Here is a 23,760-nt window from a genome sequence, read left to right as displayed (position 1 = left end):
AGATAATTTTTCAGAACCCCTTTTAACACTGCTATTGATGTTAACGTGTGAGGCTTTCTTAGTTTAGTTTAAAGAAAGGGAGGGTAGGGTTCACAGTGCTAAGTTGTGTTAACAAAACAATTTTTCTTTTATTGTTCACTAATGAGACACTAATTGCGACCAGAATCCTACTGGGAATGTAAGCTTTTACATATAATAGGCCTAAGGACAGTTTTCACTGTATTTATGATGATTCTTGGATTCATTTTGTTCTGCATGAACACACTAGCACTAAAATGTTTTCATTTCACATGAAAGAAATTTCAGATGAAAGAAACTTTTAGTAATGGGAAAGTCGTAGGATCAGCTTCAACTGCAAACACAATTCAGGTTTTTCTGTACAGCACTATGATGGCAATGCAATTAAAGGAAAGGTACATTTTTATCTTAAATGTTCTGTTAACCTTTAATTAGGAGAAGAAATAGCTTTTTCTTAAATGGCTATAAGTCCTGAAATTACCAGGACACCTTCTCGTCTTAATGTAATTACAGTTTACTGTATGCTGATGAACAATATCATTCATTTCATTCTAAAATATTGAAAAAAGGTACCTAAAATTAAATGTTTTCTTGTGTTTTGTTAGTTGTCATAGAAAGAAAGAGAGAGGAAAAGTAACTATGAGTAGAAAGCCATAATAAACTATGATAGGTTTCTCACTGATAGATTAAAAATATATATAAAAATATCAAAGCAGAGTTTCCATCTAATATTTAAGACTTAATGGACAACACAGAAGGTTTACTCAGTGACCCCTAACATACAGATATAATTTGCTGCTAATGTCCCAGTCATGATATTCTAATCCAGACAGTAGCACTTCTCCCTTTGCAAGGAATCTAATGTCCCAGTACCTTAATCAGTTTCTAGTCTTTAAAAAAATAAAAATGTAGTAGCAACCAGCACTAGTACCTTTCCTGGTGACCCAGATCAGATAGAAATTCATCAACATGTCTTTGGAGTTCACTTCCCTCCAAATTTTTCAACTTCTTCAATTCACTCTGAAGAAAAAACCAAAGTTCCTTGGCTCCATTTTCAATCCTTCTTCTCAATATTTCATGGTCTTTCCCCATGCCTGCTATTAAAAAGCATAAACATATCAGTATTTCCAGTGAAGTGGTACATGATGAAATTGAAACATTTGTGATATGGTATATAAGAGTTTAAGAACAAAAAGAAAACATCTCTCTACCAACCATCTCCAGTTCGTTTCTTATAGTTTTCTATCTGCTCTTTGGCCTTTAAAAGCTGCTCTTCTAAAGCATGTACCCTTCCTGCAGCTGGCCCCTGATCAATGGGACCATCCGGTATCCTAGAGCACCGGAAAGAAAATTAAAGCAATAATTAGGTTTATAAATTATGTAATATTTGCTTACTTCACTAAAACTAGTTACTGATAACACTTTCGGTATTATAACACATATAGAACCAACAAAACTCCAACAGAAACTTCTTCCCGGTTCAGCAATAATTTACACAAACAAGACTACAGTTCATTAACTAAAAGGAAAATGTCAGTGTAACACAAGATACTCTAATTATCACAACTGTATTAGGATAACTCAAAATTTCAGCAGCTAAGGTAACAAGTGGTGGTTTCTGGGCAGATACCTGTATCAAGAACAAACTTTAGAGGTGGCTATTAGGTTAGTCTTGGGAGACAATGGGGGGGAGGACAAACAAAATGTAATCCCTTCTTATGAACTCAATGACTTGAGGTTAGGGCATGCTTTTCCAAGATAAAACATTTATTTCTGATGATCTGTCGTTCTTCAGCAACTACAGTTTCAGATTATTATGGGAAAGTATACTCTGCAGCTAACACCCACTGTCTGGCCTGTTAAGATGTTATCTTTATAGCAATAGTTTGTCCTCAACTATCTTTACAGTGGCTCTTAAAACTTCCTCTTCCCTGCCTTCATTCAGGAAATGGGTACAGAATAATAATGTAGAACTGAAGTGATAAGTCAAGGCAACAAGAGCTACATTGCCAATCATGGGCAAAAAGGCACTTGCTGGAATATGGAGGAAATGGTATTGGTAGTCTGAAGACAGTGGTGTAAGAAAGCAAGTCTTGAGCTTCGATAGCACTGTCCAATGTAGAACTACCCTCAGGAGTCAAACTTCTAGTCCCCTGAGATTTTTCTCAGTCTCTGTGACACAGAGGCCCATGGTGGTTCACCACTTTGTGACAGCAACTCCTGTCAGACCTGACATAATCACTACACTTAACACACTATTGTCATGATATATACCCAAAAGGTGACATCTAATATATCCTTGGAAAACTAATGACTCACTAATCATCATTAATATTCTTGCATGATATACATATGGAGTAGGTTCAAAGAGTTTTAAGAATTACGTTCTTAAAATATGTTTGGAAAGCAATGCATAAGCCCAGTCTGCCTTAGACAAAGGAATATGCATTTGTTTGTCTGACTAGCCTGGTCATCAGGCAGAGACAATGAAGATACAGTTACATAAAAAGTAAACAAAGCCATGAACCTACCGAGTCGGGGAGATAGCCTCTTGCAGGGGTCTGAACCTCAAATGATAAGCAATTGAATCAACTGATTGCATACAATACTACTGTATTATAAAAGTGTATCAAGTAATGTATTTTATGAAAGCCTGTAACGCACTGGTGATGAATATCATTGTGAAGTGTATGCATTAACACTTCGTGACGAATTATGGATACTCACTAATATTATGCTTTGAAGTCTGTGACCAAACACAGGGAGAAACAGATTTTTCCCCAGCCCCAAAGACAGCATTGTGGAATCAATAGAATAGAAGCCCTATTTACATACAAATCAGCAGAGGGGTGGGAAACACACAGGCAGGGAAGAACAGCATGAAGTCATCCTGCTTCCTGAAGCAGGGTTAATGAACTCAGAGAGATATAAGGGGATCCATAGAGCCACGTAGGCGTCTTTCACCTAGGAAGACAAGGGAAACCAGGACCTCATACTTCTGTGGAAGGACCTGACTCAGAGAAATCAGCCATGGCTGGAAAGAAGAAAGACTGGTAAGGAATCTATATTTAACCAAGACTGTAGCTTTTTAAGTCTTAGTCACTAGAAAGCATATTTTAATTTTATTTGCTTGTAACCATTTTGGTCTTTATCCCTTGTACTTCAACTCACTTAAAAACCTCTCTTTTTGTTAATGAACTTAATTTATTTTTAATGTAAACCAAACCAGTACTCTGTTTTAATTGAAAGGATTGTTAACTCTAGCTGAAGTAATAAACAGTGCTTTTGTCTCTTCAAAGGTGCAACAAACCTTAGTATTTGTCTGAGTGTTCCAGGACAGGGCTGGACACTTCAGGGCAACCAGTTTTGGGGAAATTCTGGAGGAGGACTGGAGTCACTTTGCAAGTAGTAACCAAGGCTGGTGGAGACCAGGGTGGGGCAGGTTGTTGGGGTCAGAGTGCTGAACGAGAGCTGCACAGTACACAGACATTCAGGGAACTGTACACTTGCCTGCTGGATATTGGTATCTGGGCTGTGAGCCACAGCAGCAAAGCTAGGATTACAGGGCAGGTGATGACAACTCCTTACTGGTCTGGGTTGAACCCCAAAATGTCAGTCTCACAATAGGAAGGCTGACAGCATACAGAACACCAAAATATATCTTCTTCATTCCAAACATCAACTATCTCCACAGTTACCTCTAATGGATCAACGGTTGGCATAAAATCAAGAAGGGCCAAATTAGTATGAATACTGAATCTATAATCTTAGCGGGTGATTTCAACAAAATATTGGATCTAAACTTTAATTAAAAAATAAATTAGCTGTAGACAAGCCATCATCAAAAGTATGCATTCATTATACTGGATAAAGCAATATATAGCAACACCAATGTTCCAGAAAAAGGCTACGCAGAGCTCTTGCTCTGAAATTCATAAAACACAGTCAAATATTTCTTTAGTACAAAAAACCCTTCCAAAAACTTCTGAAGATGCTGTTGGAATAACAGAAATATTAGTTATTAAATCTTTCTTTATTGTACACAGGTACTAAAGTTTGGCGTAGAAATGGCAGGGTATTTACCCAGGGCAATAGCATCGGCACATTCCCGTCAACTGTCCAGTTAAGCATACAGTGGCTGCATAGGAACCCTCCTGCTATTTTTTCTTCTTTACTGGGACCTGTGGACTGTAATCCTTCCAAACTGCACATCTACGCAAGCAAAGAAGTGAACGTGTTCTTAAATGACATTCACAGTTTGGGTCCCCCAAAGATTCAGTGGCTGCCATGTACTACCTTGGGTAAAAACTGACCAACTGGGATCATTTTGACCAATATCATAGCAATAGTCTGATCTCTAGCTCTGCCAAAAAAAAAAAAAAAAGCCATCTAGAAACTTTTTGGGCAATGGCTATTTTTTCAGGTTTTATATCTCCAGAACCCCTGACTTAAATGAGTCTAAATTTGGGTCACTAACTCTACCCACCACTCCAGTAATGTAAAGCAAATTTCAATAAAATCTGTGCAAGCATGCATATTTTAGAGCTTTTATAAGCACCATCCTTTAAATAGGAAAGAGAGGGAAAGCACTCCTCTACGCATCCATCTGCAGCATTGGAATCTCTCAAAGGTGTGAAGTGGCCCATTCATCTCAATGTGATGTTCTCAGATGAGAACACCTCATGGAGATGAATATAACCCGAAACAACAGTTGGGACAGGTGAATTGCTCCATTTACCTCAGTGTTGTGTTGTCATCCCCCTCGTGAGTGCTTTACAGCTTGTGATATACATAAAGTATGCCTGATCTTAATTCCCCACTCAAAGGGGTAGGACTTTCCCAGATCTCAGCTCACATGGGGGGCAGGTGGGGGGCCTCAGACCCTCCCAAAAGGGCAACACCCCCCCCCAAAAAGCCCAGCTCATAATAACGGGGTGTGGGGGATTCAACTCCTATTGATAGGCATGAGCCCCCAAATCCTAGAACATACAGCAGCGAGAGGTGTTCAGATGCCCGCAGAGTGCCACAGCTTCCCATATGCCAGCTTATATGAGGGGAGCACCGAGTGGGTTCAGACCTCCAAAAGGGGCAAGAGCCCCCCCAAGACTTGGGCATGCGCACACACGAAGGAAGATGTGGGGCTGAAATGTGCCCCTTCTCCATATCTCCTCCCGTCCCACTGCCAATCACCCCATGTCCTCCTTCCCAGTGTCCCAGCCCTCTACCCCTGAGTTCCCACACCTCCCTCACCTGAGCCTTCAACCTCTCTCCCCTCACCTACCACCTCTTCCCCATGACCCCCGTCCCCTCACTGCAGCCTCAAATTCCTTTCCCCTTATACCCTCACTCCTCCATTCATGAAAACTCCTCCCTGCTCAGGAAGTATTCACATCTAATTTCCCCCCCAAAGACTTGGATTATGTTCTCCCCAAAATAAATTTGTCACCGATGACTCAAATTGCAGCAGGTTCCAGCCACTCAGTACAAAACTACTTTTGTTTTAGGTGGGGGCTTGTGATTAATTTATCCTTAAATTATGTTAATTGAAGAGCCAGTTCTCACAGAGGTCTGTGATTCATCCAGTCATTTGTATCTCAAAGTTTAACAGTACAAGGCAGCAGGAACAAAGGTTTTTGGGGTTCTGTAATTGAGGAACTCCTTAGTCAAATGATCCCAAATTTGGATCACTAATGCTACCCCAAACTCCCATGAGGCACACCAAATTTCAAAGCAAGCCAAGTAACCATTTGGATTTTAGATCACTTACAAGAGTCAAGCTTTAAAGCATATAAAATAGAATGAATGGAAATCCTTCTAGCTGTTTTTCTCCATTGGCACATGCACACTGTAAAAATGTACATTTTCTTAAATACCATTCTCAGTTTGGGTTCCTCAAAGATTTAGTGGGTACAGTGCGCTATCCTGGGTAAACTCGACAGATTAAGACCATTTTGACCTGCATCACATCAACAGTTTGATCTCTAGCTCTGTGCAAAACACAAAAAAACCAGACGCTTTTTGAAAAAAATGGCTGGGGGGGGGGAGATTATCTCTCTACTTGGCTCCAAATTTGAATCACTAACCCTAGTCTGCACCCTCCTGAGGCACACTACATTTAAAAGGAATCCAATTAAGCATACTGATTTTAGAGGATTTAGAAAGGTCTACCTTTAGAGTTAGTTTCAGAGTAACAGCCATGTTAGTCTGTATTCGCAAAAAGAAAAGGAGTACTTGTGGCACCTTAGAGACTAACCAATTTATTTGAGCGTGAGCTACAGCTCACGAAAGCTCATGCTCAAATAAATTGGTTAGTCTCTAAGGTGCCACAAGTACTCCTTTTCTTTTAGAGTTAGTGTTGTGTCATGACTTCTGTTTATAGTGGTGCTGCCAGGCCACTATAATATATTTAACATACCCTTTGAGGACAGAGGAGTTTTGGGAAGTGTTGTGGGCATGCCTGCCCTGTGGCAGCTCCTGCTGAGCTATGTGGCACTGCATGCCTTAGTTTCCCTTCTCTCAGGGTCCCTTAAATCCAAACAGATGTAAGATTAAATTCCATGCTGGTGTTCTACTTTAATGAAATTCAAAATAAACTTGAAATAAAAACTTTCCCCTTGGTTTGAGGAATTGCAAAGCCCTCCTCCTTGGTGTGTGTGGTTCTCAATTCTGCGAGCGAATCTCCCTTTGGAGAACTTCTCTCTCTCTGACCATGTGCCTCTAACTGAGGGCTTGTCTACACTACAAAATTAAGTTAAACTTATCTAATTGAACCTCGAGCCCCCAAATTAATTAAGTCAATTGTGTGTGGCCACATTAGACCCATTGTCTCGATGTAGTGCATCCTCACTAGCAGCACCTGCATCAATGCGCAAAGCAACGCACCATGGGTAGCTATCCCAAAGTGCAACTTGCCACAATGCCTCATGGGACCAAAACGTTGTCGCAGGAGAGAATAGGAACATTGCGTTGGCATCCCACAATGCACTGTGTTCCCTCCTTCACATCAACAGCAAACAACCCAGTGGTTTTCGCGTCTTGAAATCGCCGCCCGTACGCCATAACCCCAGAAGCATGGAGTCTGCTCAGCTTGCACTCTTGCTGTTAGCACGTCAAACACCTTGCACTTTCTCTTGCAGTATTTCCAGAGCCAAAGTAGGGGCCGCCGCATGGAACATAGCAATGTCCTGCAAGTGGCCCTGCTGCAAGCCATTGAAAAAAACAGTTCACAGTTGCTGATGAAAGTCACAGAGCAGCTGCAGTCTGTCAAGCACTGTTTCTGGTCCCGTGAAACAAGCACTGACTAGTGAGACCGCATCGTTTTGCGGGTATGGGAAGACGAGCAGTGGCTGCAGAACTTTCGAATGCATACGGCCACCTTCCAGGAACTTTGTGCAGAGCTTCCCCTGCCCTGCAATTCAGCAACACAAAAAATGAGAGCTGCACTGAGAGTGGAGAAGCGAGTGGTGATCGCTATTTGGAAACTTGCAATGCCAGACAGTTATCGGCCAGTGGGGAATCAATTTGGAGTGGGTAAATCAACCATGGGAGCTGCTGTGCTCCAAGAGTGCAAGGCCACTGATCGACTTCTGCTATGAAGGGTAGTGAGTCTGGGAAATGTGCAGGATATAGTGGATTGTTTTGCCACAACACAATGGGATTCCCCAATTGCAATGGGGCGATAGATAGCACACACATCCCCATCTTGGCACCAGAGCACCTTGCCAAAGACTACATAAACCGAAAGGGATACTTTTCAATGGTGTTACAAGTGTTGGTGGACCACAGGGGGCATTTCACTGACATCAGCGTAGTATGGTTGGGAAAGGTTCATGACGTGCGCATCTTTAGGAACTCAGTTCTTTTCAAAAAGCTGCAATCCAGGACTTTCTTTCCAGACCACAAAATTAATATTGACGATGTTGAGATGCCTACAGTTATCCTGAGGGATCCAGCCTACCCCTTGCTCCCATGGTTCATGAAGCCATACACCCTCTGTCTGGACAGCAGTAAGGAACGGTTAACTATAGGCTCAGCAAGTGCAGAATGGTGGTTGAAATGCCTTTGGTTGTTGAAAAGGTGCTGGAGAACTAACAAGGTTGGACCTCAGTGAGATCATCCCCATGGTGATAGCTGCCTGCTGTGTGCTCCATAATGTCTGTCAAAAAAAGACGGAAAATTTTCCACGGTGGGCAGTTGAGACAGATCGCCAGGCAGCCATTTTTGAGCAGCCAGACACCAGGGCAATAATAAGAAAGGGGCACTGTGTATCCGCGAGACTTTGAAAAGCCATTTCAATAATGAGTCACAGTATTGTGAGCTGCTTGTCTGGATTGTGCTTTCCCAAACCTTCACCTAATTGGCATCACTGTCCCTGTAAAGCCAACCCCCCACCCAAGCCCATTTATTTTATTTAACAAACATAAGTAAAGAGGGAGAAGAGAAAGAAAAGGTAACATTGGGGGAAAGGGGTTGTAAAGTTAGAACAGGAGAAACATTTTCAGCTGTGTAACATAACCACATTCCAGACCACCAAAGGTCTCTGAATGGGTGCCTTCTGTTCCTTGTACCCTTCCCCCCTCCGCCCGAGTTAAGTGAAAGGGATAATTAACTTTTCGCCCATGCCTCGGGGAACATTTGAGGGAGGGTGATTTTGCGCCAGGCGATGCTGGCTGACTGTCCACCAGGGTCTGCAGAGGGACTCTACCCTCCTGCTTCTGTTCCCGCATTTCAACCAGATACCTCAACATGTCCGCTTGGTCCTTCATAATCCAAAGCATCTCATCCTGCGTCGCACACTCTTGCTCATTGGAAGCTTTCTTTCTCTCTATGTCCACGTCTATCTTCTCGGACAGCGAAAACCTCCACGCTCTCAGCTCTGCGTCAGTTGTCCTGGAGGCGTTCATTGTCTCGGTGAACACGTCCTCCCACATTCTCTTTCTCCTCCTTCTAATCTCTGAAAGTCTGCTTTCAGGTGTTGATGACCCGCCGAAGGACACATTTCCAGCTGTCACTCAGGGGAAAAAGATAAAGGAGCCATTGTACACAAATAATATGTTTCCATAGCAAGGCAGTTTTCATTAAAAAAAAAAAAAAACCAAAAACCAAAAACCTTTATTACACTAGGTGCAAGCCATAACATAACAAGAATCCATAACCATTCACTGTGTCATTTTGCTGTTCCAGCCATGGTGAGTAGGCCCCCCCGGGTCATGGGTGACCTCACTTTTAATGAAGTTTATGACAGGCTCATGTCGGGAGCACAGGTAGCTAGTCAAACAATGGTTCTTCCCCATAGCACCACAGGAAGCTGTTTACGAATGGGGCAAGGGAGGAACATTTTCACTCCCAAATTGCGGAATCTCTCTTATGGGACCCCAGTCCCCTATCAGCCACTTTAAACTACTTGCCAACCTATGCCGAGCACAGTAAAGGCACATTAGTGGACGCATGGTTTGGCAATCCGGAATGTGGGGGTGGGTGCGTATTTGCCCTTTTTTTCCCCGTGTCAGAGCACTTTTAATGAGAACTTGCCCCGTTTCCCCTAGGCAACCCTATGTGATATCAGTCTCCTGAGGGTAATGGAGGCAGAAATGAAGGAGATGCTGCAAGCATCTGGGTATAGACCCAGTCCTTATGCTGTGTACTGCAATGATGCCAGCAGAATTAATTCAGGAGTTGTTTGGGAAAGTGTTCTACCACAGTGAAAGACATAAGACTGCCCTGCCCAGAAACCTTTTGCAAAGGATTGCAGAGTACCTCCATGAAAGTTTCCTAGAGATATCCATGGAGGATTCCCGGGCTATCCCAATCCACATAAACATTCTTTTCCAGGGGCCACCCTTTGCGTAGCACCTCGCCTTTTCTTCACGGTAAGCATGCAATACCTCCGAATGTGTTTGCCCGCTAAAGTTTAACTGGACTTTCATTTTAACTGTATGCTCACCAGACGTGCCTTCCCTAGCATCACAATCCACCACGGTGATCTCCTGTGACCCATAGGGCTCCAGGGTTAAAAATATTTCCTGGCTCTTGGGGAGAATGGATCCACCGCTTGCCTGTCTCCCATTATCCTCCTCCTCCTCCTTCTCATCCACCATATAACCCTCCTTGTTGTCCCTAGATTCACACACCTGTGAGGTGTCCACATTGCTTGCGGGGGTGCTGGTAGGGTCACCCCCGAGAATCGCATGCAGCTCGTTGTAGAACTGGCATGTGTGGGGTTCAGCACCAGAACAACTGTTCGCCTCCCTTGCCTTCTGGAACGTTTGGCGAAGTTCTTTTATTTTCACACAGCACTGCGCTGTGTCCCTCATGTAGCCCTTCTCCCCCATTCCACGAGCGATCTTTGCATAGATGTCAGCGTTTCTTCTGCTGGATTAGAGCTCTGACTGCACAGACTCTTCTCCCCACACAGTGATGAGATCCACGACCGCCTGTGCAGACCAGGCTGGAGCACATTTAGGGCGTGTAGTCTCCATGATCAGTTGTGCTCAAGCTGGCACTCTCCCAATGCTGATCAAACAGGAAATGGAAATTCAAAAGTTCCCAGGGCTTTAGCAGGGGAGGGGCTTTTTCCTGTGTACCTGGCTGCAGTGCAGCAGAGTTGAGAATGATCTCCAGAGCAGTCACAGATGAGAACTGTGGGACACCACCTGGAGGCCAATTAAGTTGAATTACACAACGCTGCGTCTGCATGACTTCACAGTCAGGCCATGAAAATTGAACTAAGCGCTACACCTCTCGCAGAGGTGGATTACAGAAGTCGACGTAAAGGACCTGGTAGTGTACACACATACATTAACAGGTCAACGTAAGGTGGCTTCCTTCAATGTAACTCTGTAGTGTAGACCAGACCTGAGTCCTGATGGCCTTTTATCAGACCCAGGTGCTCATTACTCAATTAGCTGTCTAGATGGGCTACTTAAACTAGCTCATCACAGGCCTTGACTCCCCTTAAAGGGAACAGTAATCCCATGACAGGGAGGATGGGGAAAGAGTCAGGGGTAGTATGAGGGAAATGAGAGTTTTAAACTGTCCCCTACCAAAGCCCACTATGCTGCCATTTCAGCTACACTTTACATCCATTAAAGTCACCTTTCTACAGTAAAAGCTAAGCTAAGAGCTATTTAATACTCCAAAGTTAGATTTTTACAAAAGAAAGTGAATTTAAATTGGCTATTAGACTGCAATTACTGATGAGAAGGGCAGTGAGGCTTCTGAGGATAAGGAGTTGAGGGAAAGGGTCCAACTAGACAAGAGAAACTTTCAAAAAGAGAGAGCAAGCACCCACACAAGAACATGAGCAAGGAATGAGGGTTATAATACATATTCAAAGCAGTAGAGAAAAGATTTTATAACCATTTTCTTATTGTAGTTTTGTCTCCTCTGAATCTGTTACCTCATCAAACTTGGAATTGCTTTTCCCCCCATTTCTCAAAATTAGGAAAGAGATTCCTTTCCTCAACCTGCACAGCCAGCCCATCAGTATCCACAGATACATCTGGAGAACTGCATGTGAGACACAGTGGCAGCTCACCAGTGAGATGTCTTTGCACCAAGCAGCTTCCATATATGCCTGGTAACCCTATTACAAGCTCCAGCAGATCATTTGGATTATAAATACTAAATGTTAAGTATGTTTTTATATACATTTTCTTGAACAGTTCCGCTGCTTGAAATTTTCTAGATAATGTTACAGTCCAAACCAAACTTTGACATCTAATTTAGGATGATAATTTTAGAGGTTATCTCCAAAACTATGACACAGCCTTAACAACAGATGAACATGTCAATATAGCTCCAGTACAGTATATCTTCTTGCCTATTTGTTTTTTTATCTTTCTCAGTAAGATAATATAATAAACTAAAAGGACAAATTAAAAAGGACAAATTAAAAAAATAAACCTCTTGACATATCCTTGACGTACCATGCGGGGGTTTTTTCTAGTACAAAACAACCAACAATTTTGCATATGCTGTTTCCTGCCAGCTCACAGTAAACAGAAACCATTTTTTCAATATGAAACCATGGCAACTGAAAATATTTCAGTCAGATCTTAAACATTTAACAGCTCTCAGAGATTCTCCACAATTATGTTTACTTGATATTTTGTGCCTTGTTTAGTGGTAAAATTGCACATGCAAACGACCATGCAAGCAGAAAAAAAGTATTTTGTTTAAAACATCCATTTTATTAAAAAAACATTTTCACGTAATCTCCAGGTGACACAGATGGATGTCAGCACAGGGAACCAAACAGAAAATGTAATCATAGTGACATCAAATTTAGCTGAGGAGCACTGGTATGACATATACAATAGGTCCAAGACTTCTACATCCAGCAGTAGGTATTAACACTGGAGCCCAAGTTTCACTGAAGGAAAAGAAACTGACAAATAACAGAGACAAATAAAGCTTTTGCCTAAGATATAAGGGGGTTTTTTGTGTGTTTTTTTTTTTTTTTTTTTTTTTAAGTACAACAGCCATCCCTATGAACCATAAAGAGATCTCAGAGATACATAGAATTCCCTCAAAAATCCTAGAACAGTAAATTCTGAATAAACTATTCCAAGATCATCTGTCTTTAAAGAAAATTTTATAGCAGAGTAGAATACTCCAGGTTGTATAATCTCACTTTAAAACAAAATACTGATGTTAACCAATTTGATTTATTTATTTTTGCATATCAGACTTCCCTAAGAAAAAAAGGTTTAAGTGCCTACGGCACTAATTTTCTCTCAGCCTCTAGATATTTTAACAGGTTACAATGAAATTCTCTCTACAAAGAAATGTGAAAAATTCCTAAAAGCAATCTATTGAATCTGTTGATTCTTTTTATTTGGCTTTTTCTCAGCTATTTGCATGGAGTGGAAGGTCTATTAACTGACTTCACCAACACTGGGATTTGTTTTTCTTTGATACTTTCCTTTAATTCAATAGTTTTTATTATGGGAAGGAAACAATACCCGGTTACTGAGGTAAGAGGACAACTGGCAGTAGCAAATAAGCATAAAGAACACAAACTGACTTGACTCTTCTATAAGATCAACCTTAGAAAGAGGACAGTACCAATGAGACAAACCTCAGGTAACTAAAACCAGAAGGGAAATATTAAAGGTGACCTGCAAACAAATATTGGGGGCTTCATCCTCGGCTGATGTAAATCAGCACAGGGCTATTGATTTAAATGGATCTATACTGCTTTATACCAGCTGAAGATCTAGCCCTTAGTTTTTAGAATTCTATGCTGAACCAGTAAAGGTAACAGCGATGATTATCATATAACAACTGAAAAACTCCCCACACCCCATTTTACACACACTTGCTCTCTGTGAAAGCCCAACTCCACACCCAACTTCAGATTGGAGCCACCTATAGGGATATAATAGAACAAAAATATTTTAAAATTATATTAATTTGCTTCGTTTCTCTTTAAAAATATCTTTGTATCAAACGAGCCTTTGATATGTTTATAACATTAAGCTCTACAAGTTAAGTCCTCACTGGTGCTTAGTAAGTGCGGAGCAGTTGAGGGGAGAGCCACAATGGGGCTGTTTGAAGGTAATTGATTTTGAAACCGGTTCTATGGCAGCATCAGCCCGAAGTGATTTAAGGTACGCACAAGTATCTCCCTCAAATTAGAAACCTTTCTGTCCTTTATTAACAAATGTTTAGAGCTACATGAGTTATGTCTAGTATTACTGATGTTTGTAATAGGTTTGATTTTATTTTACCCTTTTCCCTCCCTTTCTTAAATATGTTCCTATTCCAGGGTAAGAAACAGATTCTTGAGATTAATTTTACCTAAAAGGAACACAGGTTCTACAAGACACAAACTGAATGTTTTACAGATTATAGGAACAACAAGCAATTAAAGTTTCCTCTGAACTAGTACAAAAAACTCATCTTTTTCTGAGCTAGCTACTGAATTTCAGGTGTGTGGAACCTGTGAGAGAACTCGACTGTCCTATACATGTTGCAAGTAACTTGCAAACTGTCTTAGACAATGCATGCATTTGTGAATTAGATATATTGTGTGCCCTGATCATAACAGATACTTTGTAGAAAATTCTAGTTATCCATTTTTGTCTGTATTTACTGCAAACCATTTTGTGGCTGTTACACTGACGTTTGCATATTTTTTCTATTGATCTGATATATCATCTCACAGACACTATGCTGTGTTTCCTGTGTTCCTACAATCCTTTGCCTACATTTATTTGATCTAAATAATTTAAAATGTTGCATGTATAGTTGTCTGTGGCAAATGAATACAAATTGTTAAAAATCAAAGATCTTTGTTTCAGGACTGCTGGCTTGAATTAAAAATCATTTGATTAAAAGAATCTCTTGCTGAAAAAAGTAAACAATGATTTCCCTATACTTAATCATAATGGGATTACTACTATTAATTTTAATATAAAATATTGAACAATTAAATTACATTTATAGCATTTTGCATCATCTTTGGTTGAAACCTGATGGCATCCCATTAAAAGATAATTTTCCACATATCTCAACCTCTCTCATATTTATACACCCAACAGAAGAGTCCCTGGCTTGCCAGTTACACATAGGATGATCTGTCCCTATATCTCTCTATCTTTAGATTTGGATGCTACAGTTGATAGGCTGTATCAGCATCTAGCAGAAACCGGAATTTGGAACTGTTAGCTGACTGAAAGTGAAAAGAGAAAACGTTGGTGACTGGGAGAAACAATTGAAGGAAATGGCAGAGATACTGGGTGAAATCCTAACCCCCCTAAAGTCAGTGGGGTCAGAAATTTACCCAATATCTTTACATTCATTTTAAGATCAACAGGCCCAGTTAAATTGAACCCAAGAGTCTGAAAAGAGTGGGCTGAGGAGCCCTCCTGCCCACTGATGTTAATTTTTAATATATCTTGGCATACCGGGAAAATTCCAGAAGACTGGAAAAGTGCTATTGCCATACTGACATTCTAAAAGGGTTAGCAGGATGACCTGGATATTATAGGCGAGTTACCCTGACATCAACCTTAGGGAAAACAATGGAAAAACTGACACATCATTTAGTCAAACGATGGGAATACAATTAATGCCTGTCAACATGGTTTCATGGAAAATACCTCATATAAAACCTGATTTTTGATATGATAAATTTGGTGGATCATGATAACTATGTTTTTAGATTTTTGTAGAGAACTTGACTTAGTATCACACCATATTCTGATTAAAAACATAGTGATATATAATATCAATAAAGCACACCTTAAATAGACAACAACTAGCTATCTAACATATAAAAAAAGTAGCTGTCAATGGGGAATCATAAGAACGGCCATACTGGGTCAGACCAAAAGTCCATCTAGCCCAGTATCCTATCTTCCAACAGTGGCCAATGCCAGGTGCTTCAGAGGGAATGAACAGAACAGTTAGTCATCAAGTGATCCATCCTCTGTCCCCCATTCCCAGCTTCTGGCAAACAGAGGCTAGGGACACCATCCCTGCCCATCCTGGCTAATAGCCATTGATGGACCTACAAGGGGGGATTTGACAGCTGCTTTCAACTACCTGAAAGGGGGTTCCAAAGAGGATGGATCTAGACTGTTCTCAGTGGTACCAGATGACAGAATAAGGAGTAATGGTCTCAAGTTGCAGAGGGGGAGGTTTACGTTGGATATTAGGAAAAACTAATAGGAGGGTAGTGAAGGACTGGAATAGGTTACCTAGGGAGGTGGTGGAATCTCCTTCCTTAGAGGTTTTTAAGGTCAGGCTTAGCAAAGCCCTGGCTGGGATGATTTAGTTAGGGATTGGTCCTGCTTTGAGCAGGGGGTTGGACTAGATGACCTCCTGAGGTCCCTTCCAACCCTGATAGTCTATGATTCTATCTTCCATGAACTTATCTAGTTCTTTTTTGAACCCTGTTATAGTCTTGGCCATCACAACATCTTTTGGCAAAGAGTTCCACAGGTTGACTGTGTGTTGAGAGTCATGAATGAATAGGGTGTTACTTGTTGAGTTTCGTAGGGATCAGTTCTGGCTTAATGCTATTCAATATTTTTGTCATCAGTAATGTGGAAGTAAATATAAAATCACTACTGGTAAAAAACTCAGGATGACACAAAGGTTGGCAAAGTTATAAAAAGTGATGAGGACTGGGCAGTCATACAGAGCAATTTGGGACACTTGGTAAGCTGGGCCCATTAAATAAAATGTATTTTAATCAACCAAATGCAAAGTTGTACATCTAAGAACAAAGAATGAAGTCAGTACCCATAGAATCTGGGACTGTATCTGGGAAACCAGTGACTCTGAAAAGGATTTTGGGCTCACAGTGGACAAGCAACTCAACATGAGCTCCCAGTGCAATACAGTGGCAAAAAGGGCTAATGAAATCCTTGGATGTATAAATAGAAGTGGGAAAGGGATTTCCCCTCTATAAATGGTATTGACAAGACCAGTACAGGAATATTGTGTCCAGTTCTTGTGTGTCCATAGTTTTGAAAGGATGTTGAAAAATTGGAGAAGGTGCAGAAGAGAGACAAAAATGATTTGAGTACTAGAGAAAATGCCGATAGTGAGAGACTTAAAGAGCTCAATCTGTTTAGCTTATCAAAAAGAAGATTGAGAGATGACTTAAAAGACTCTTCTGTCTGCTGGAGAAAGGCATAAGAACCAGTGGCCAAAAGTTAAAGACAGACTTCACATTAGAAATTTTTAATAATGATGGTATTGGAACAAACTACCCAGCGAACTGGTGGATTCGCCAACTCATGATGTCTTCAAATCAAGACAGGTGCCTTTCATAAAAATATTCTTTAGTGAAACATATTATTGGGCTAAATGCAAGGGAACTGAATGAAATTCTATGGCCTGTGTTGTATAGGTCAGACTAGATGATGCAATATCCCTTCAGGTCTTAAAATCTATGAAACATATGACTCTATGAATAACTAGTACAACATTATCTCAGCCTCCCTTCCCTCCACCCCCAATCATATCCCCTGCAAACATGGGTGCCTTTAATGGCCATTGGAAGATATTTGAAAATTCTAGCTAATAACCTTATGCTTGAAAAGGTAGTCTCAAGGTAAAAAGAGGCACTAAGTAAGTCTAAAATAAACTCAAAGAGTTGCATACTTTGTTAGCTGAGAAATAAGCCATCCTGTAAAACTCACTTGCACTAACCAGGCCTGAAAAATTCAGGAAAGGTTTTTTGGAGGTCATTAAGAACTCCCTGGAGATCTCTTAACACAGTGAGTCTTAATATAGATTTGAGAGGAGTTGCTTCCTTGACCTAAACAAAGAGGGGCTGTTGTATTAATTTATATGGAATGTATTTGCCAAAGATATTAACGTGACTATGTAACTGTCCAACATTAAACAGTTGGAAACAAGGTTTGGGGTTTTGTATACAGAGACCTCAGCCTGATTAGTACCATTTTAATGGTAAACACCATTAAAAATCTTTTAAACCTTTCATAAAAGATACAGAAAAAGAAGGAAAAAACAGCTAAAGCATTTGAAATGTAATATAATAAGCCAGGCTTTCACTTTAACAACATTAGATGGAGACAGATTTTAGAAGGAACCCTCCCACCCCCAGTCCCTATTCTGACAATCTATTACATGGGAACAACTGTCCTTTTTGGGAAAAAGAGAAAAAGTTAGTTGAGATGGACTGCAGCTGTTATTATTGCTGCTGTTAAAGTCTGATCCGGTTTCTTGGAAAACAAAACAAGACAAACACACAGAAAAGGGGAGAGAAAAGAACAGCACAGATAGAAAATGCAGCTTCTGTCTCTGGTGTTGACTCTTACTTGCAATCTTACAGCTGAAAAAACACAGGCATGGCACTTGATCACCTTAGTCATTTCAAGACCTTGCAAACTTGTACCTCCGTAGGGTTATTTAGGGTACTGCTTTTACAGTTGTCTCTCTTGCCACAGGCTGACAGCAGTGTTGCAAAATATACAGTGTAGGCCAGCTAAGCCAGATTTTTATTAGACGGGTGGGGGAAAGGAGAAGTATAGCTTTACCTCAGCTAATTTCCCCTCAAAAGTCTTATTTTAAGAACCCCAAAAGGCATGATGGGAGGAACAGCCCACCCCTTCTATGTTTTGTCCACCAATTAGGCCTAATTTCTGACATACCAAATTGCTGATTGATTTCCAGTCCCACACTTTTCTTGATCTTTACCCCATCTTTGAGTTAAATTAGTAGGCCTTTTTGTTGGACTAATTTAGTCTGTCTCCCTTTTGCACCTTTTCCCACATTTATCATTGATTGGAACATTCTATAAGCTTTCACTCACTTCTCACAGTTGAGGTAACATTTCTAGACCCAATTATCACAACAAGGCCTTTAAGGAATACTGACCAAAAGTTTCAGAAATTACTGATAAATCAAAAAGTTGCAGGCAGATGGAGTCCAAATTAGTCCTGGAGCTGGATTCAGTTTAAGAATCTAAGAACAGTCATATAGGATCAGACCAATGGTCCATCTAGCCCAGCATCCTGTCTTCCAACAGTGGCTGATTCCAGATGCATCAGCGGGAGTGAACAAAACAGTTTTGAGTCATCCAGTCCCAGCTTCTGGAACTCAGAGGTTTAGAGACAGCCAAAAAAAGGAGAAAGTCTTCAAGAGGAGCATGAAAAATTATATATGGAGCCCTGCTTGTACCACATTACAAAACTCCTCTATTTGGCATCGAGGATATAAGCATTCATTCCCTACAGAAGGCACCATTGGGACTTTGAAGCACCAATAACAGAACTTAGCTAAGTGACTTAAAGACTAAAATGAGAATATTCTTCATCAGAACGCAGCTGACAAACTTTGATACACTGGCCCCTGCCACACACATCTGAAAAGGTGATTGCAGAAACAGCACCTTATGAATTAAGAGAGAAAATAATGGATTTCTGTTAGTGCACCTGCAACTGAAGAGGCCTGAACCAAAGTACTGACAATTTGCAGAGCTCAAACATAAGACTACTATAAAGTGGATGCACAACTGGTTGAAAAATTGTACTTAAAGAACAGTTATCAATGGTTTGCTGTCAAACTGGAAGGGTGTATGTGGCTGAGTCCAGCAGGGTAAGTCCGGCGTCCAGTACCATTCAATATTTTCATTAATGACTTGGATAATGGGGTGGAGATTATTTTTTCTAAAATCTGCAGACGACATCAAGCTGGGAAGGGTTGCAAACACTTTGGAGGACAGGACTAGAACTCAAAAGAACATTGATAAATTACAGGATTAGTCTGAAATCAAAAAGATAAAATTTGGTAAAGACAAGTGTAAAGCTTTACGCTTAGGAAGAAAAAATTAGATGCACAAATACAAAATAGGAAATAACTGGCTCGGCAGAAGTACTGATGAAAAGGATCTGGGGGATTATAGTGAACCAAAAGTTGAGTATGAACCAACAATGTGATACAGTTAAAAAAAAGGCTAATATTTTGGGATGTACTAACAGGAGTCGTATCTAAGACATGGGAGGCAATTGTTTTACTCTGCTCAGCAGTGGTGAGGCCTCAGGTGGAGTACCATGCTCTGTTTTGGGCACCACACTTTAAGAAAGATTGGACAAATTAGAAAGAGTCCAGAAGAGAGCAACAAACATTGTAAAAGGGTTTTGAAAATCCAGCCGAGGAGGAAAGGTTAAAAAAAACTGGGCATGTTTGGTCTTGAGCAAAGAAGACGGCGGGGGGGACTCGATAACAGTCTTCATATGTTAAGAGTTGTTATAAAAAGGATGGTGATTAATTGTTCTCCATGTCCACTGAAGGTAAGACTGTCAGGGATAGTCTAGGGAAGGTATACATGGTCCTGCCTCAGTATGGGGATTTAAACTAGACGAGCTCTTAAGGTCCCTTCCTGCTCTATATTTCTATGATTCTATGTTGAGGTGCCTTGATGTGAGGCACCAATATCCAAAACACCAAACTTTAAAGATGCTGGGGTGTAGGGTACTGAGCTCCTGAGACATCACAGTGAGATCTGCAGAGGCACCAGAGTATTTGAACTTTTGAGGAGCCGGAACACCAAGACAGCGAGTTACTGAGCTGCCGAGTTCTATAAACATTGGAGTCCTGAGCAGCCAAAATGCAGAACTCCACAGATATCAGTTTTCTGAGCCCCTGAGATGCTTCAGCTCTGATCTCCACAGGCAACAGGGCACCCGGCTCTTTGACATGTCAAAGGCACAAGAATATCAATTACCACTGGTGGTGGATCAACCCTAAGGGTGAGAGGACTTAAACCTGCACTTGAGACACTTGGTGCCGAGTTTTTTGAAGCAATCAAGGTGCTTTGCTGCTCAACCCACCAATCACCACTGGCATTAAGGCTCTGAAAATCCCAGATACTGCTCTGTTCTGTTCAGAGGCACCAGAGTACCTAAGGTGACAAAGCACTGACCTCTGGATGTTCCAGAATGCTGAGGTTTGGAGCCATCAAGGTGCCAAATTTCCAAGGCACTGAGGTGTGAACCACCCATGTTGCCAGGTTCAAATCTCTAGTGGCTCAGAAGGTAAAATCCAAAATAGGCACCAGGGAACCCAAGGCACTTGAAGCACTGAGCTCCTGAGCATCAGGATTCTCCATTCCCCATAAATATTATTACAGCACCCGATGTATATTGCTAAATTATTACGATTTATAATTTAAGTGCTGACTGTGTGGTCAGCACTGTACAAGATAACTTTTATATAAGTGAAAAGAGATAATCAAAGTTTTGGGTTTTTTTCCTGTTTTTGCCTACTGGAAGGGAGGATTCATAGCCATCTTATTTAGTAGTAGTAGTAGTAGTAGTAGTAACAATAGTCTAAAATGAACCAGGATGCAATATTTCACAGACGTCAACTGACTATACAAGAATACAAATAATTTCCTTTTGGACTGTACAAGAATACAAATAATTTCCTTTTGGACATCATTCAGATAACCCTTTCGAATCTCTATCACAAGATTTGAAACATCAAAAAGTAGCAAATCCAGGCATTACTGTTAATAGTGCAAACGACTTCTACTGTACAAATGTTTTAGAGACAAACTTACTTCAAACCAAAACTGAAGGGTAGAGCCAGCCACAGACTCAGAAAATAGGTACGGAACCAGCCAAAACAGGAACTGCTGAACTGGAAGGAAGGGAGTAAAATGGGACCAAGTTGGGGCCACCTTTACCCCTACACCCACCCCCAGAACCTCTCTGAACCCAGAACTGTGGAAACTAAACACAGCCACAAACACACTGGCGCCTCCCCTCACCTGCCATGTGTACTTGAGAGAAAATGTAGAGAGGAGCCACCCACAGACTCCAGCCAGTAGGGGCAGATGCAGCCAAAGCAGGGACCATTGATCCTCTGGACTTTCAGTAAATGTACAATTTTGACTGGACTTTCTCTGGCCTTTGGTGACTAGTTGTTCATTCCAACCCTCTCCTTCCTCCCAGTCTCTTCACCTCAGCTTCACTCCACATCTGCTTCTCTTACCCTCTTTCTCCTCACTCTGTCCCTCTCACCCACTTCCCTTCCCTATCCTAAGTAAACCCACCCCAAATAAAAATCAATGAACTAACATGTTTGGCTTAATGGAAAAAAACATGAGACGATATGAGGGAATACAACCCATTCAGGGGGAAAAAATATGACAGAACAGAAGAGAAAGAAAAACATTTGGAGACAAAATGGAGGAAGGAAAATCAACATCAAAGAGAGATTGGAAAGATTAGATAACCCCACTCTTCACATTACCTTTCTAAACTACATACACATCTTCCATGGTTCAACTTTAATTGATTTCAGTAAAAAATATTTTCTCTGTAGTTTTCTTGTATATTGCTCTCCTCTCATTGCTTCTCTGTTCTTCCTTTTATTTGTCACTTAGTTCCTCCAGTCTCCCTTTGTCCTCCCCAATTTGTTTCCCTGTTAATAACAAGTTATCAGTACTGAGGGAACCATAACATTGAAATGATCTTCTACAATAAGGAATTAAGAGAACCACTATTGAGTGATCAGATGCTTCTCCAAATAAAACTTTAGAGTTGCAAAACTGACTTGAAAATATCATGAGAAAAGCCTCTCGGAGTTTTGGTACTTTCATTTCTGGCAGGAACTAGAAAGTGTAGAAAGGAGCAAAGATTAAATAATGAACAATGTATATAAAACTTTTCAAACTTTACCAATGTCTTGATTTGGACAACAGGATAAAGTTCAAGTTAATTTTTATTTTCTTCTGATGATACAGCAAAAGATCAAAACTAATTGGTGAATAATTAAACAAGCTCAGTGGTCTATAAACATGTACCATGGACATGCTGGAACACTTTATAATAGATAGAAATGTCCTGAAGACTGTAGTTTGTTGTTAAATGCATATAAAAATTAAATGTTTTTTATCTTACAGGATTAAAAACAAGATGTAAAGATTTTTAAGCCATATGGGAAAGAAAGATTTAGTCAATATCTCAGTGAGCCTTAAATATAAATAAGTGATTACTAACTTGACCTTCAATTTCTAATGCTTTTTAAAATGTGATTCAACAGCTAGAAATTTTTCAAAAAATGCAGCCAAAAAACATTGTACTTCCAGAAATTTGGGATAGCATCAAATACTTTTACACTTACAGTAAATTTTTCTAAATGTTGATGTTACCAAGTAAGAGCATAATAAATAACCTTAAGATATGCACCCTTTTATCTCTCACATTATCCTCTTAACAGAATACAATAGGTGGTAGAGAGGATGAAGCAAAGCATTATGATGAGGAAGTGCAAAGCAAGATAATGTTTTATTGTCTTCAAATGAAAATTGGCAATGCACCACTAGGAGATGGGACACAGTTTTGAAGCTTAATTTTAACTTGCCAGCTTCCAAAAACATTTTTCTGCTTTGAAGCTTTTCAGTCTTCTACTGTACTCACTCACCCAATGATTTTCCCCATGATGAACAGACTCTTCTGAGACAGTAATTTTCCTCAATGATCAAAAGAATAATCTTAAAAACGTGCTTATATAGTAGTCAGGGACTGGCAGCCAGTAGAACTGGTAAGATGGCTGTCAGTTCTTCACCAAACTCTGGTAACAGATGTCTGAAGCTTCAAAACCAGGCAATCTGTTAAGGTTTGATAAAACTTCTCTGGTATAAATGGTGACATTCACTTGACCAACATCTCAGACCACTCTAGATGTCTATTGTTCTTCAGTTGTTCTGCTCAATGTCCTGTATCTAAATAGGAAAAAAATTAGAAGCAGGAAATACTGTTTCCAAGTACAAATTCTTTTAATGTTTTATTATAAGACCACTATCTACTAGTGACTTATTTGAACTTATTAAATCTATTTGGATTGACAGTTGAAAATCTGAAGATCACCGCAAATAAAAGTATTGTATGTTGATGTGCATTCCCAAGAACCCATAATTTAAATGGTTCAATAGTCTGCTTCTTCAATTCTGTCTTAGTTTTTGTCACAGATATTTTTCTTAAAAGATATTGCTGTTCCAGCAACAACATCAACTGGATTAAAGACACTATGGCTCATTGATTAGAATACAAATGCATAATATGACTGCAGCTGACTAAAGGCTTTGCTACATAGTAAATAAAAACATAGTACTTTTACAGCATTTTGCATCAGTAGCTCTCAAGGCTTTATAAAAGAGTTGTATTATTCCCATTGTATAAATGGTGAATTGAGGCACATAAAGGTTAAATGACTTGCCCAAGATCACTAAGCATGTCAGTGATAGAACCC

General features: G+C 40.4%; 1 protein-coding gene across 5 annotated transcripts in view; it reads right to left on the bottom strand.

The window, feature by feature from the left end:
• The window catches only part of FUT8 (fucosyltransferase 8), a 291,572-nt gene that overhangs the window by 84,730 nt on the left and 183,082 nt on the right, over positions 1–23,760 (bottom strand). For 4 of the 5 annotated variants that reach the window (XM_084631225.1, XM_084631223.1, XM_084631227.1 and 1 more), the window contains 2 exons: positions 1,234–1,349; positions 950–1,115 (listed from right to left, as the gene is read on the bottom strand). In XM_084631225.1, coding sequence (XP_084487351.1) covers positions 950–1,115; positions 1,234–1,349 — 282 coding nt within the window. Of the gene's footprint in view, positions 1–949; positions 1,116–1,233; positions 1,350–8,757; positions 8,997–23,760 lie in introns of those variants that run through there. The other variant, XM_084631226.1, reaches the window with a different exon arrangement.

The sequence above is a fragment of the Lepidochelys olivacea genome (genome assembly GCF_965140295.1).
Source record: "Lepidochelys olivacea isolate rLepOli2 genome assembly, chromosome: 6".
Classification (NCBI taxonomy): Eukaryota; Metazoa; Chordata; order Testudines; family Cheloniidae; genus Lepidochelys; species Lepidochelys olivacea.
The sequence above is the reverse complement of the archived record's forward strand: the minus strand, read 5'-3'. Positions and strand labels throughout refer to the sequence as shown.